This window comes from Zeugodacus cucurbitae, chromosome 6 (genome assembly GCF_028554725.1).
Source record: "Zeugodacus cucurbitae isolate PBARC_wt_2022May chromosome 6, idZeuCucr1.2, whole genome shotgun sequence".
In the NCBI taxonomy this organism is placed as follows: Eukaryota; Metazoa; Arthropoda; class Insecta; order Diptera; family Tephritidae; genus Zeugodacus; species Zeugodacus cucurbitae.
This window is the reverse complement of record NC_071671.1, coordinates 19,015,271-19,031,745: the sequence shown is the minus strand read 5'-3', so window position 1 is coordinate 19,031,745 and position 16,475 is coordinate 19,015,271. Positions and strand designations below refer to the sequence as shown.

Genomic DNA, 16,475 nt, shown 5'->3' with positions numbered 1-16,475 from the left:
TGTTTTTTTTTCGAGTAAGCATTTAGCGAAACCACTTTCGACCTTTTTAGCAGTCACTAGAGCAATAACACCAACAACAACAACAGCTGTAAAACTACAACAATTATCATACTTGCAAAATTACTTGAACCACCGTCTTTTGAACCTTTGACATTGCGAGGTGTGTGTGAGCAAGGCGTGTGAGAGACAACAAACAAAATACGAAAAAGAACAATGACAACAACAACAATTAATAGAAGTTGAAATGATAGAAGAAATTGAAAGCAAATAGTTGCGGCATGAAAAGTGAAGTCTTAAGCAGAAACAGCTGATGAGAAAATAAAAAAGGAACAAAATCGAGAAAGGAAATTGAAAATAACATTGACAAAAAATAATTTAATTTTTTAAACCAAAAATGCAACAAAAAGTCTTAAGCAGAAACAGCTGATGAGAAAATAAAAAAGGAACAAAATCGAGAAAGGAAATTGAAAATAACATTGACAAAAAATAATTTAATTTTTTAAACCAAAAATGCAACGCTGTGTTTAAGAATTGGCTTATATGCAGCCATAAGCCACAGTCGCCTAGCACAAGCACGTCAATACTTAGTTAAGTGCAAAGCGGTAGCAAAAACAACAATAATAATAGTAACTACAACAATAAGCGAAATAGCACACTCGCGACCCGCACCAGCGCACATCACGACGTGCCACAAAAACTCTTGAACTTTAAATTAAAGCGACCAACGGCAAAAAACAGCTGGCAACACAACATGACGAAGAACAACAATAAAAACAATAAAAAATAGCAAAAATAACAATAAAAACTGCTGCCAGACAGTCAGCCTTGCGTACAAGCGTACAGACAGAGAGCCAAACAGTCAGTCAACGCAGACAGCCATGCAACAGAGCTGACACAGCGACTATCAGCAGGGCTAACGGACGGATTGCTAGCAAAAGAACAGTTGTCAATGTTATTGTTGTTGTTATTATTATTTTTTATACTCTCGCAACAAAAGTTGCTAATGAGAGTATTATAGTTTTGTCCACATAACGGTTGTTTGTAAGTCCTAAAACTAAACGAGTTAGATATAGGGTTATACATACCAAAGTGATCAGGGTGACGAGTAAAGTTCAAATCCGGATGTCTGTCTGTCCGTCCGTCCGTCCATCCGTCCGTCCGTGCAAGCTGTAACTTGAGTAAAAATTGAGATATCTTAATGAAACTTGGAACACGTATTCCTTGGCACCATAAGAAGGTTAAGTTCGAAAATAGGCGGAATCGGACCACTGCCACGTCCACAAAATGGCGATAACCAAAAACACATAAAGAGACAGAACAGAAACCGACAGATTTCAATTAAATTCGGTATATAATATTTTCTTGACACCCTGATGATACTGGTGGAATATGGGCGAAATCGGTTCACAACTACGCCTACTTCCCATATAACTCAATTTTGAATCCTTCTGATTCTTTCACTTTATAAGATATACATAAGGAACCAATGAAGATAGCGAAATAAAACTTTATACAAATACTGTATTTGAGCTGTGACATCACTTGTGGAAAAAATGTCAAAATCGGACCATGACTTTTCAAGGCACCTGATATCAAACATGAAGAACTCAGTGCCTAAGGAAAAATTTTCACCGAAAATATAGGTAAATCTCTAAATAATTTGCGAGAGTATAAAATGTTCGGTTGCACCCGAACTTAGCCTTTCCTTACTTGTTTTTTTTTTTTGTATTTCTGAAGCTACAGCTTGCCAGCAAGCGAGCTTACTTTTGAGGCGGCCGATCGTGGCCTAAAGTGGCTTGCAACAACCTGCTGGCTGACAGCAGCAGCGCCGCCGCTACACCCGCACACCGTTAACTGCACATACGCTTACTGCGATCTACAGTACCTTAGGCTAGCAACCTACACCAGCGACACGAGCACATATGTATTTATGTACGCTCACCTCCAGCCACTTGCATATTGGCGGCAACGGCATTCTTTTCGAATGCGCGCAAAGCCGCACCTCCGGTTTCTAAGCCAGAAAAACAGCAGAGCGAAAAATGAAAAAAAAAAAAAATTGTTGCTTCTCTTCCACTGCGATTCTTTGGGCGCTGCGCTGCTGTAACCGGCATTTTTCGCCCGTTGTCGCATTTCGCATTGAATTTGCACTGCAATTGCCGCAAATTGTGGCAAACGTACGTACGGCAATTGAATGTCGCCATTCGCCTACGACACATTTCATATTGTTGTTACTTTCGTTGTTGTTGAGCACTGCTAAAATCCCAACACTATTTGATCACCGCTTCTCCATTTGGCATACATGTTGACTTTGCCTGTCATTTTGGGTCACCTCACTCACCGCCGAAAATGGGTGCTCGCCTGCCTTACTTACAGCCATCCAGTCACTGTTGTTGTTGTTTTTGTTGTAGTGTGGCGTCTGTTTGTGCCACTGGTCACTGTTGGCATTTCTAATTTGACTGTGAAATACCTTTTAGGGCTCGCAGTTGTGGCATTTACTTTGGAGTGTGTTACATAATTTTGGTAGAGCTTTTCAGGTGTTTGTTGGAGCTTTTTGAGAATTTAGCTTTCGAAAATTCCAAAGTTGTAGAAGGTTATTTGGAAATAACTGATCTGCGATGAGGTCAAAATTAATTGAGAATAAAAAGCTCTTACTAGGTACTTTGAATAACTTGGAAATGGGTTCCTTCAAAGCTTTTACTGTAAAGTTAAACGTCTATGGGAAATTACAGATGTACCCTAAGATTAATTTTCAGTTAATCGATAGCTTTACAACAGAGTGAAAATAGTTTCCTGGCAACCTTGGAATTGGTTTAGAAAACCTCATAAATCGTTTCAAGGTGGAAATGGACAGTATCATTCATCATAGAAATAGCAAAGATCTTCAACTGGAACAATTTCTATACCATGATGTATTCGCTTCTTCGCAAGCACGAGAGCCAGCTCTTGCTTCCCTTATAATTCGCCTTAATATTTATAATATAATTATAACATATATATTATAATATAATATTAATAATAATATTATTATAATTATAATATTAAAAGCTTAACTTTTGACTTGCACCCGAAATTTAAGACCACTGAGATTTGAGAATGGTATACTTCAAACATTCAAATATTAATATTATCAAGACCATTAATTGGATGGCAAGCACAGACTATTTTTCAAAGACTTTTAGAATTTGAACGGTATAACGGAAGTTGTTAGTCAATATTGTTTTTCATTTTTATCTTTTTTAATCATTTAAAACAAATTCCTAAACTAAAAAAAAAAAATATTTTTACTTTGCATATTTTTAGCGGCCTGGAACCCCATCCGGTCCTGGACCACGCCCACCAGGCCCACAACGTCCTTCACCACCTGGACCCGGTGAGCCCGTAAGTAAACATATTTACTATACTCTTATAAAAATGTATTTTGATTGAATAATTTGAGCTTTAAGCTTTTATTGCATATTCAAAAAGCTTTTCAGTTTCTTAGCAAGAGCATTAGCAAGCTTTTAAGTCTAAGATTTTTTTTGCGAACATACATTAATTTAATAAACTAATAAAAACGAATTTAAAAAAATGTAATTGAATAATTTGAGCTTTAAGCTTTCATTGTATATTCAGAAAACTGTATAGTTTCTTAGCAAAAGCTTTTTTCCAGCTCTATGAATTTTTGTGAAAATAAAATAATTTAATAAAATTTAATAAGTTAGAGCTTCCACTGTATTGGATTTCTCCAAAAATAGTCCACGAAAGCTTTATCAGTTGATACAAATTTAGCTTTATTAAATTCTTTCAATATACAGTTAATAAAAATTAATGGAAAGTTTAATGAAAATACAATAAATCTTGAGCTTCCAAAAAATTAAAATGAAAAAGCAAAAACCGAAAGCTTTGCAAGAACTTTAACTTAAAATAGGCTAGAACTGAGCGAATTTCTTCATAAATTTCATATCATAAATATTTTCAATTCACTTTTCTCACGTATTTCATTAACATAAAGCTTTCAATGAAGGCTTTTTAAGTACCACCTAAAAGCTTTTCGTAATTTCAGTATTAATCATTTACACTTTTTTTCAACACAGGGTCACGTTCACGTTCCCGGCATGCCATTCGACTTCGAGTACGCCGTCAATGATGTTGAGACCGCCAACGATTATGCCCACAAAGCTTCGAGCAATGGTGATGTGGTGACCGGTGAATATCGCGTTGCACTGCCCGATGGTCGCACACAGATCGTACGCTATACGGCCGACTGGAAGACTGGCTACCATGCGGATGTTAGCTACGAGGGTGAGCCACAATATCCACAGGGCCCCGGCGGTCGGCCCGGCTACAAATATTGAGGGAGCACATGATGTTGATGATGATGATGTTGGAGCGCCGGAAGCACACTCTCTTGCACGCACGCACATAAACATACACACAGTTCACTCACTCACCTGCTCTCACGCCCACTCACCACTTAATTGCAATTAATGCTACAGCAACTGCCACAACAACAACAATAAATTAACACTGCCTCCCCCCTCCTGCATGAAGATGAGACAACGATCAAGCGATGAAATGAAATTATTGTTTTTTGGAGTATAAACTTTATTTGTAAAAACTTTTTGTTTAAATCCATCGAATTTTTATCATTAGTTTAATTTTTAATTATGTATTTTTTTTAGTATTGAAATTTTTTTATATGTATTTTTTAACTAATATATACAGCGTAGTTCTCATATATTTTTCGAAACGAATGAAAAATAATAATATTCATTTTAATTTTTTTATATGCAGTATTTAAAATGTTCAAACTCTTTACGAATAAATAAAAAAATAAAATGAAATGGATCAAACGTGTTTTTATATAATTTACAAGTTTTGAGGAAAATATAGCTTACGATCAGTGATGTTAATCAGAGTTTCATGTACGCCATTCTTACGAAAATTCGTATGTTTATGAAAATTATAATTTTTGTTAATGCAAAGCTTTTAGTTTTAAAAGCTCTACTTATTAAGTTTTAAAGCTTTTTCGGGAAAAGCTTCTAAATATTTCAAAAGTTGTGCATTTCTTTCGTTGATGTATACAAGCTACTTTTTAAAAACATTAAGCTCCCTGAAACATATTTCCGTTTCAGTAAAGCTTTTTTCTGTAAAGATGCTAGGTCCACTTTTGAGCTTTGAGCTTAATAGTAAAGTGTTCTTAATCTTAATTCTTAAAGCAAAATTATTGCATCAGGCGACTCTGAGCTTAATTCTTGAAAAAAGTTAAAATTGTTGAAACAAAGCTTTCGAGGTAAGGTAAAAACCTTGAATGCGAGTTTGGTGTTTCGTAAAACTTCCTGATATTTACTATACCCTACTTTGTTTCTATTTATCTATTTTAGGCTTCATATTTGAAATCAAAATCACACCGTTTGTAGTGAAAGCTCTGAAGTTATTTTACTCAGTTAAATATTATTCTCATATTAGAATTATCAGCCGTTAACATTGTAACGTTGTACTTAAACTATGAAGATTTTATTTTCAAATACTGGTTACTACGGTAACCAAGCCAAAAGCTTTATAAAGTTCAGAATAGAAAAGTTTATGAAAGCAATTTTTTCTAAAAATTTACATTCTAGTGCGAAGAAAGAGTATTTAACTTATAACCATTTGTGAAAAGTGAACCTACATGAAAGCTTAACATTTTGTATGAAAGCTCTCAATATGTAAATATACAATATTTTCTCAACTGGAGTATATGTTATCAATGTTATTTTACGGGAAGAAATGTTTGTCAATTTCATAGGACATTATTTTTTTTTTTTGTGAAAGCTCGAAGAACTTTAGTGAAAGCTTCTAAAAACTTATTTTTTCATACGGATATTGCAATAAAAAAATAGAAATATTCAATTGGCTCTTAAAGTGCAGTGAAACCTAAGCAATATGTTCATATATTTACTATGAAAGCAGTAGTACTACTAATATGTGGATATGCACCACCACTTAATAAAATCTCTCTAGACTTCTGAGATTTCATTCACTTTTCCGTATTGACCATCCCTTTTTATTATCCTTTTACTTTTACTTTTAATGAGTTTCTGTGCTGCAGCTGCACTTGAAGTTTTAGACGCGCTTTTATTTATTGTTTTTTTTTCTCTTCTCGACTTTGTTGCTCATTTTCACTTCGGCGCGACTCCCACGTGGCCACATAATTTATGACTTTGTTGCCAATAAAAAGTGTCTGGGATTAAAAGAAAGTGAAGTGCAACTTGGCAAGAGATACTTTAAAGATTTTGACCTTTGCAATTTAGTAAAGGATAAGAAAAACGGTATTGGTATTAAATGTATATTCGAAATGCTTCGCACTATTTCAATTGGCTGTATGTTATCCCACAACCAACTCTTTATCCACCTGTCGACAGGTGCATACCGAACCGCCTGGCCCGCTAAGTAACAGCGACAGCCTTGTTCAATGTCATTTTGAGCTTTAGTTATGACTGCTGCTATAATCTTTGTGAATTTGTTGTTTTAGTTGTTAAAAAAACAACGAAGACTGTGTTTTTGACCCGAAGCAACCTTGACCATTTAGTCAACGAACAGCAACAGCTGCGTCCGAAAATACAATGGCGCCGCTCTCGATTATAACCTTGAACTTCAAGTGAAGCAAGAGACATCAAGTTCACTTTCAACGTTTATAGACAGAGCGGAGAGAGGTAGATGGTGTTCTACGTGTACATTTTTTACATACAGCTGTCGAGTTCGGAGATGTGAAGTCCAAAATGCGCAACTAAAACATATTCAAAGTTTTAAAGGCACAGATCGAACATCGTTACAGCAACCTAGGAGGTCTTTCAAAGTTCGTTAATGATATGCAGTTATTGAAGTATTGTGTTCCTCAAGTTTATGTGACTTATCTTAACCACTTTAGAATTAGCTACAACACTGTTTCTGTCTGCACTCATCCACCATAGCTTTCACCGATTTCGCAGAAAATAGATTTCGAAATGAGTATCTGTCCAAGAATCTTTCCCGACCACATACAATCACTTGTCAAAATTCTTACTAGAATCTTCATATCCCATTCCATGACAACCCATCTTATGACATCCGACTATCGAATAATTTGTCATTTAGAGCTCGAGATGATTTCTGCAACACGGTTAGTACCACCGATAATTCCCAAGTTAAACATCTTCTAAATTCGGCATGGATCTAATTTGATCTAGATCCCAAAGATCACAGACCATCTGTAACGGAGCAATTTTTCCAAGAATTCTGTATGCCCTTTTGGACCCAATGTTTTACTAAATCAAACTCAACCCAAATGGATCAAATGATTCTGAAAGCTGCACGTCCTATCCCTTTCACGTTAATCTCTATCTCGATTTTTCTGGAACCCCTATCTAAATTCGAATGAGTCCCCCCAATACTCCAAACACTTTCTAGCATTTTGAATATACAAATTGTTTCACTTCGGTGTCCCGATCTCGCGGAAACAGACAATTTCCTGGAACAACCGTTAGGTGACATTTTTACAAACAAGAAATAGCACTTTCTAGACAAAGTTTCATTACAACAACAACATTTCGTGGGTTAATAATTGTTTAGGCAAAATAATAAATCTATAAGCGATGAAGAAAGCAATAATTTTTACTTAGCTCTCTTTTGAAGCCATATTTGGCCACCAAGGGAGCAAGGTACCACCTAAAGGTTAATACTATGCATAGCGACATCTACCGTCGACTAGCCACATACAATACTTATTGCGCGATGAGTAACGGCAAATAGTAGCGGTGCTTGTCTACAATAATAATAACAACAACAAAGCATGTCAACGACACTTGAGTAAACAAACACCGAAGTGAATGTGCAAAATACGCTAATTTAAATAAAAACAAATCTTTTATAAACAAATAAGTCATTATTTTATTTTTTATTTCTTCTTAAATATTTTCTGTCATTGTTTTAATAATTTATAACATTTTGGTAAAACATAGAATTTTAACGCAACAGCATTAACATTTGGACTTGCTTTGAGGAATTTTTTTAATGAGATTTTTTATTGTTGTTTTTTGTCTTTTTATATATAGTTTCTTTTATTTAATATATGCATACATATATAATTATTTTGTTTTTTGTTACAAATACAAAAATTTGACTTATTTATGCTTAAAATTATGATTATAGTTTGTTTGTTCGTTTTTACTAAATATTTTAATTTTTAATTTTATTTTTATTTCACTCACACAGACTTGTAGTTATTAAATAATTAGTTTAGTGTTGTTTGGTGTTTCATTTACTTCTATATACACACATAAAAATTTATATTTGATATTTTTTTTCTTAATTTTGTAAGCTTAAAGTAATTTACATGCAGACATAATCAATAAATTTTATATTTATAATAATTTGTATATTTTGGTTTTATGTTTTTTTTTTATATAATTATGGTTAATGTTTTATTTACTAATATTTATGACATAGCCACTTAATTGCTTATTTAATTACATTTATATTAATTTAATATTAAAATATAGATCTTTTATATTTTATAATGATTTTTGGAGTTTATACAACATATAGGCTGCATTATTTGATTATTTTAATTATTTTTTTTTAAGTGTTTAATTGGTAATTAGTTAAAATTATATTTATTATTAAAAGCTCTATTTTTTGCTATTTCTAGGCATTTATTATTAATCGCTCTATTTTTAGACATTCTCTCTCTCACTTTATGAGTTAAATAAAAAATATTTCAAAAATTTTTCTTAACTTTTACTAATTTTTTTTATTTATTTCTTTATTATATTATTATAATTTTTTTATTAACTTTTTTCTTTTTATATACTTTATTTATTTATTTTTAATATATGTACATTTTTAATTGTTTTCGCATTAGTATTTTCTTACACACATTTTTATCTTTTAAAAACTTAATTTTATTGTATTTTGGTAGATATTGTTAAATATATGTATGTATGTGCCTTTACGGGTTTAAACCAGTTTGGAAGATTGTAGATTTCATTTCATTTATAAAATTTACAATAAGGATATTTTAATTATATTTATTAGTTATTTAACAATGCTACTAAAAGGGCAGGTTAGCTATGGATATATTTATATATATATGGATATTTTTGTATGTGTGCGCTAAAAATGAGTTTAAAATAAATAAAATGTATAAAACACAATTTTATAAAAAAATATTTAATTGAATATAAAAAGAGAAAATATAAAGTATATATAAAAACAAAAAAAAAATAAAAATATATAAAAAAAAATAAAATAAAAATAAATAAAATAAAAATAAAAAAATATAAAAAATACAAATATATTTAAATACTACAAAAGAATGTTTTGAATAATACAAAATAAATATAATAAATAATTAAATTTGTTTAACAATAATAAATAATATTTATTGCTAAAATTTAATTTAACCTTCTATGCGCTGCTCAGGAAAATTCTAATTTTTTAATATTAAGTTAAATCGACTTAAGCCATTTTAAGATATTACAACATATTTATGCATGCCTACAATTAAATTTCTAGTAAGTTTGTTGCAGATCTCATGTAGTTGAGTAAAATCCCGTCGATTAATCATAACTTTTAATATTTATTATTGTTTTTGTAAACAGAAATTTATAATTTAAGCAAAAACTTGAGAAATGTGTGATAATTTCGAAAAACTGAAAATAGCAGCAGTAAAATATTCCAAATACAGGTTTTTGGACGCGTTTACAGCAAAAATGAGATAACTCAAAAACCCATTTTCACTAAAAAAAAGCGTAAAGCTAACAGCCGTAATACCGAATTGTACAACTTGCAGCAATTATATATTTTCAACATAATAAAGCGCATTTAAAGTTTAAAAAACGAAGTATAATATTTAATACATTTCAAAGAAACACATTTAATATTTCGTAATTTAAAAAAGCGCAGTTAATATTTAATAGTTTTCTAATAAACACAAAAACGCACTTTTTTCCTGCGTAAACGCCGTAAAAAATTCACTAAAATCAAATACTGGTTGGCTGCTAAAATGTTAATTTTCATAATTTAGTTTTCAAAACTACAAACAACGTGCTTTCGCACAGCTCGTACACTTGTTGGGCGAGTTTCGACGGCCACTAGTACACAAATGAAATTCAGCAATTGTTTTTGTGTTAAACCTGATTATTTATTAACTTAATTTATACAGTTTAATTGTATGTTTGTATTTTTTCATGTATTTTTGTTTTTGTATTTCGTTTTTATTATTATTATTAAACATTCAATGTAACTAATGCCACATCAACGCTTTAATCTCACTACAGAAATCTCAACATTTTGAAATACATCAAAATACATGTAGTTATTTGTTGTTTTTGCTTTTAATAACATAATCGAAAAATTAAATAAAATGCAGTGCAAACGTATATCATGATTTCATCAGTAAATTTCAAATATTTACGTTTTTTATTATTTATTACAAATAGCAGCTCAAGTAAATAAAACAACGCATAAACTATAATCAATTTGTAATATAAAATAATAATAAAAAAAATTCTGCTAATTACATATGCAGTAACGGTGTTGAGAGGTAAACAAATTTGAAGCAAAACAAAAAATCGCGCACATTGTTCATCATTAACAACACATACAGTTCATTAGAGCGTTAATTGTTGCTTCATATAGTACAGTTAATATATTTCTTTGCATAAAAGTTGCAGATTTGTTGCTTGGTTACTTAATTAATTATTTGTTTGCCTTTTTGTTTCAGTTTCTCTATATATTTTTGTATTTTTTACACAGTTATTGTTTAATTTCCCTTAGCATCATTATATTCTGCATATTTTGTTTGTTTCTTTATGTTAAAACCCTATAGTATTGGTTTTTTTTCACTTTTACATTACATTACAAGTCGCAAAAAAAAATATATGCATATATATCGCATGATATATGTATGAATGTATGTATAACTAGCTCAACTTCGTGCATTAACACTATGCACTTCACATGCAACACAACACACGGCCTAATGATTACTGTCGCCACCGATATTGCCATTTTGTTGTTGGCGCACTGAACGTCTTCGCGTCATTATACGCAACGCAACACCACCGTTATTACCACCAGCATCCATTGCCGGCTCATCGATTGCCATGCTGCTGGGATGCTCCTCATTCGCCATGCCAACCACCGCATTATCGACAATACTTAACGGATCAACTGCGGCAATGCCACCCAACATTTGTTGTTGTTGTGCATTATTAACGCCAATACAATTGCCGGCGTCATATTCATTGATTTCATTCGTTTGCACCGAAGTGCGACGTAATTTCGACTTTTTCGGTGGCAACGTGCGTGGCGCGGTGACATGCGTCGGCGCCGCTGGCGTTATAACAGCTGGACTATCATTCAGTTCACTACAATCGTAATTACGTTTGCGCGAAGCAACCGTGCGTAACATGGTGCCACTGCCAGCCACAGCGGGTGAGGCAACATTGAAGGGATTATTCAAAGTGTTGTTGGCATCAGCTTCCAATATGGGCTTAACAGCCGCAATTGGCACATGTTGTTGTTCTTCATTGCCATTGTAGAAATCTTTGGGTTGACCATAGTTGCGTAGACAAGCATTTTCATCGATGGTTTCCAAGGGACGCGCTGCTGTGTACTTCAAATCGTTGGCATTGTTGAGTGTATTGTGCGTTGGCGGTAGCGAAGTGTTGTTGACATTGTTTGACATGTTTGCGGCGACAGTGTTGTAGGGTATGGCACAGTTTTCGGCAACATTTACTGGCATATTGCATGCAGCAACAGCGCCATTGTGGCTACTGTGCAGTGTTGGTGTATTGGCATCAGTAACTTCTGCATCAGAGACTTTAATATTAGTCTCACTGTCCAAACTACCAGTTTTCAATTGATAATTCTCCTTTTCCAAAGTTTGTATGCGATCGCGGGTGGTCTTGAGTTCTTGTTGCAGGAATAAGATTGTACTTTGCATGCCCTCAACATCCTCATCTAATTCGGGTAGAAAATCGTCGACCTCTGTGGATGTAAAAGTAAAGTTAAAAGTAGATTTATTAAAAATATCAATAATATTTCATAACCTCACAATGTAATAGCTTTACATACCTGATTGCGACTTCTTTACTTCTTCGCAAAAACTTTTTTGCATAGCCAATTCAGTCTCTAGTTTTGCCAAACGCCCATTGGAAGTCATTTTACCAAGTTCTTCATTTTCCTAATAAAGATAAGTTTTCACAAATTACAAAATATTCTACAAGTTCCGTTAAAAAAAAGAAGTAAACTTACTTGATACAATAAACGACATTTGGCAATCAAACGTTTGCCAGTATTGGAATCCGGTGTGAATTTCCAAGCGGACAACTCATTTTGTGTTTCCTCCAACTTAGCTTTGGTTGCTTTTAGCTCTTTCTTGAGCTTCTCAAATAGCAAATTAACAGCGGGGTCAAGCAAAGCCGCACGCAATGCCGATGCTGTGGGTGCTTGTGCTGCTTTGTATTCGGCAATTTGGCTCTGTAATAAATTTAATATGATATACATATTATTATAAATAAATGGTATTATTTAATTATACATTTATTATTTTTTAAGCATGCATTTTTGCTTGCAACATACCACATAATCCTGAAATTCTTGCTCTTTGTTGGCCAAACGGCGCATGAGTATTTTTTCGCGCCGCTGTGCATCAACACATTGCTGCGATAGACGCGTCTGTTCCAACTTGAGATTTTCAATTTCATCTAAATTAACGACGAAGAGAATTTCATATTTAGTAAAAAAAGAAAGTATATATTTACGTAGCAAAAATTTAAAATATACAAATATTTGTTGTAAATGTTTAAATATAAGCTAAATAATATGTGATGAACAATGTTGTAGACATTTAAAAATATAACATAAAATACATACATACATAGATTATGTGAACAAGTTATAATAAATAATTATATATATTTTGTTTCTAAATTGAACTTAATACGAAATCATACCAATACTGGGTGCAACAACGTGCGTTTGTGTGCGCATTGCCGCACATTTCGTGAATTTCGAGTTGGCATTTTTGTTTTCTGAGTGTGTTGACGCTGCGTTTTGTTGCGTTACGTTACGTTGTTGTTGTGTGTATATTTTTGTTTTGGAGGACGGTCAGCTCAGTGTTGAAGCGTGTGACAACAGACCATTCAGACCAGTTCGTATCGTTATGTATATTGCGACGCGAATTGCAAACGCCAATGTTATTATTAATTTTTTTTTACCAAAACAATATAGAAAAACTATAATGCGATTTTTTTATTTCTAAATTATTTTTCGCAATACACAAACACAAGCAACGAACTTCATATTTTTTTCAATTAACTTTTTTTACGCGCACAACCAGCACTGTGAATTATATACAAACAGTTATTTTCTGTGTGCCATGTTATAAATATTTAAATATATAAGCATTTGTATTAAACAATTTTTCTCTCAAATGCTTTCAGATTTTACATTTCAGCCATGAAAATGCCAACAGCGCACATTTTTTTTAGAAATACACTCGTATCTTTTTATTGCAGACATAGCTTTATTTTTGAAAAACACAATTGCATCGACAACTAACACTCTTTTCTGACATTTTCAGACAATACCGGATTTTAACACTTCGCATGATATATACAATGTTTATGAAGAATTACAATTTATTTCAATGATTACATATCTTTTTATTTTACGCTTAGAAAATTATCAAAACAATTAGAAATTTTTAAATAAACAGATTGTGATTATTGTAAAAGCCAGTTTATGAACAATTTTACAAATTGCATTCAAAATATTTCTGATCTAAATAACCATGAAACATTTTCTAACATTAGGCCACTCATTTGCTTTATATAACACTCACTTCCCACAAGAGCATGCCACTCAATATATATATATATTTATTATATAGTTTTTATAAACATGTTTAAATATTTATTCATTTTAATATAATTTGTTATACGCTTATTAGCAACACATTATCATTACACTAAATTTTTATAGTTTTTCATTTGTTATATATATTTATTATTAATTATTTATTGCGCTGTGATATTTTTATGAATTCGCGTATTATTTATATTACTTTCGGTTATACCATAATGATAGAAACACAAATCGCAGCACATTTACCAAAGGGCTATTAAATTGGATGCAACAGGATAAAAATATAGCATAAAGAATCAACGTGGGTGTGGCAGGAGCTGAAAAACTGACGAAGAGATATACAGCAGCGTGAAACAGAACACACGACGTACAATATAATACCGACGACGATGTGGCGAAATGACGTTTACAATAGATAAATGTTGCCCGCTTATATTTTTTATCTTTTCTTCTTATTTGTTGTTATGATTGATAAAATAGTGCGTTGTGATAAAGACTTAAGATACATAATGAAAATATGTAGAGAAAACTACTATTGTAATTATATGACGATTGTAACACATAATAAATTTATAATTATAATTAATATTGCTTTTTTATTAGCGCATTTTTCATATATAACACTTTCTTTTCATTGATATTTTGTCCAGATATTTGTGTTTGTAACACAAATTATAAGAAATAACCGACACTTAATTTTTTCATGCACTTTAGTTCATTTTTCTTTTCATTATTTACATTATTTTTCACAGTTTTTTGCACTACGTTATTATTTGGCTTTTTCAAACACGATTATTAACCAGAGTTCGTTAAGGGCATACATATATTTCTTTGTATCATCGCTGTAATTTTTTTAAACATTACTTCACCTCACAATTTCACGCTTACAAACTATGATTCGTACTCGAATAAAAAGTTCTGAAAGAGTCAAAAAGAGTGTTCGCTGTTCGATTAGTTAATTGAGTTTCTAAATTAAGTTTAAGCAATAATTGCACACGCTCCACTTAGTACACATCGTATTATCCGCACTTACCACAAGATTAGCGCAAGCACAACTACTCCATTATTTATGGTTTGCAGTCACAGTTGGCTAACTTGCATCGAGTATTGGTCTATACAAGCTTCTTAATGTACATTTTTGTACAGAAAAATTTTAACAATTCAAAAATAAATCAAAGTAAGAGTACATTATTTACTAGTAAAAATATATAAAAATATTTGGCAAAATAAAACATATTTCAACACACACCGAGTATTTTAGCATACGCTCATAACATTTGTTCATACTTGTTTTTTATTTTTTATTTCATCAAATTATCTCTAGTTTTTTTACTATTAATTTGTTTTTGTTTTTTGTATTCAATATATACCTTCGAGCAACCGCTGACGATGTTCGGCAGCAGCAACGGCCTCAGCGACAGAGCTTGGCTGTTGCTGCTGCTGTTGTTGAAGTTGTTGCTGCTGTTGTGCCTGATGATGTTGGCTATGGTGGTGCACATGTTGTTGCTGTTGCTGAGTTGGCGGCGGCGATGGTGGCTGATGTTCCACATGTTGTTGATGCATATGTCGCGAATGATGATGATGATGATGGTGAGAATGATGATGATGTGCATGATGATATTGATGCGAAGGCTCTTCGCTACCGGATGGCGTTGGCGAGGCCGGTCCAGATGGTGGTGCACCGCCAGCACTTAAACCATTGCCACCACCCCCACCACCTACTCCGGTATTACCATGCAAATTTTGTTCATATTGTTTAGACATTTTATCGTAACTGTTCATCAAAGGTCTTTGATCGTCCATAGTCATTGCAGCGACACTCATTACAGTACAGTAGGCAAATGCTTTGCCACAAAACTAGTTTATATAAGTTTTTAATTTTTTTCCTTTGGTTAACGTTTTGCTCTAAAGCAGTAGCTAGTAGTTTTTTACACCTCACCTCCAACGTGATTGCTTTCTACAAACTAACACGCCACGCAGCAGCACGTATGCCTTGTGCGTTTGTTTGGCTTTTTTCACGAGTTGCTTTTGCGCTTCTTCTCCTTTCCCTTCTCGAACACTTATTTTTTCTTTCTTTCTCTGTGCTACTTTTCTATGCTCATATAACTTTTTAATTGCCTATTTCTTCTTCTTCTACTTTTGTGAAATATATATATGCATGGGAACTTTCAGCTAGCGCTCCGCTGACAATTTTTCACTTCCAATTTTCGCGCACTTAACAACTTTTCCGCTACTTACTTTTACCACAAACGTAATAAATGTTTATTCAATTCAATTTTCTCAATATTTTTGTAAGGAAATTTTCACTTTTTCCACATTAAATATTAACTTTTCTACGCAGCGAAATCTCGTCGCGTCACAATTTTAGTTTATGAAAATTCAATATGGTCGTCTTTCACCTTGTGCTCATGGACAAAAAAGAGACAAACGTATACGATTTTTCTTCAAAAATGGCGAACCACTTAAATATGTAGCAAGGTTGCAACGGCGAAAAATATTAATATTCAAATATCGTATTTCGTAAGCACGTATTTGATAAAGAAAATTTACGTTTTATATATGTTTTATAATATGTTTTAATTACAATTATTAATAAAGACTCA

At 32.6% G+C, this 16,475-nt stretch overlaps 2 protein-coding genes across 2 annotated transcripts in view; one reads left to right on the top strand and one right to left on the bottom strand.

The window, feature by feature from the left end:
* Window positions 1–4,644, top strand: part of LOC105216830 (pro-resilin) — a 45,315-nt gene extending 40,671 nt beyond the window's left edge. Inside the window, exons 3-4 of the mRNA XM_011191523.3 lie at window positions 3,301–3,378; window positions 4,074–4,644. Coding sequence (XP_011189825.1) covers window positions 3,301–3,378; window positions 4,074–4,334 — 339 coding nt within the window. The 3' untranslated portion in view covers window positions 4,335–4,644. The remainder of the gene's footprint in view (window positions 1–3,300; window positions 3,379–4,073) is intronic.
* A 5,737-nt stretch (window positions 4,645–10,381) lies between these two features.
* LOC105216831 (pre-mRNA-splicing regulator female-lethal(2)D) lies at window positions 10,382–16,284 on the bottom strand. The gene is made up of 5 exons (XM_011191524.3): window positions 15,243–16,284; window positions 12,586–12,710; window positions 12,259–12,483; window positions 12,079–12,187; window positions 10,382–11,991 (listed from the first exon to the last, which is right to left on the bottom strand). Exons 1-5 carry the CDS (start codon window positions 15,694–15,696, stop codon window positions 10,979–10,981), a joined length of 1,926 nt encoding a protein of 641 aa, XP_011189826.2. The 5' UTR covers window positions 15,697–16,284; the 3' UTR covers window positions 10,382–10,978.
* Window positions 16,285–16,475: the final 191 nt, after the last annotated feature.

What these genes read in the sequence shown, in the direction of transcription:
- LOC105216831 (XM_011191524.3), bottom strand. Translation starts at nt 15,696, where the DNA reads ATGAGTGTCGCTGCAATGACTATGGACGATCAAAGACCTTTGATGAAC. An exon ending in AAGAATTTCAGGATTATGTG is followed by an intron (nt 12,484 to 12,585) that starts GTATGTTGCAAG and finishes AATTTATTACAG; the next exon opens with AGCCAAATTGCCGAATACAA. An exon ending in AATGTCGTTTATTGTATCAA is followed by an intron (nt 12,188 to 12,258) that starts GTAAGTTTACTT and finishes TATCTTTATTAG; the next exon opens with GAAAATGAAGAACTTGGTAA.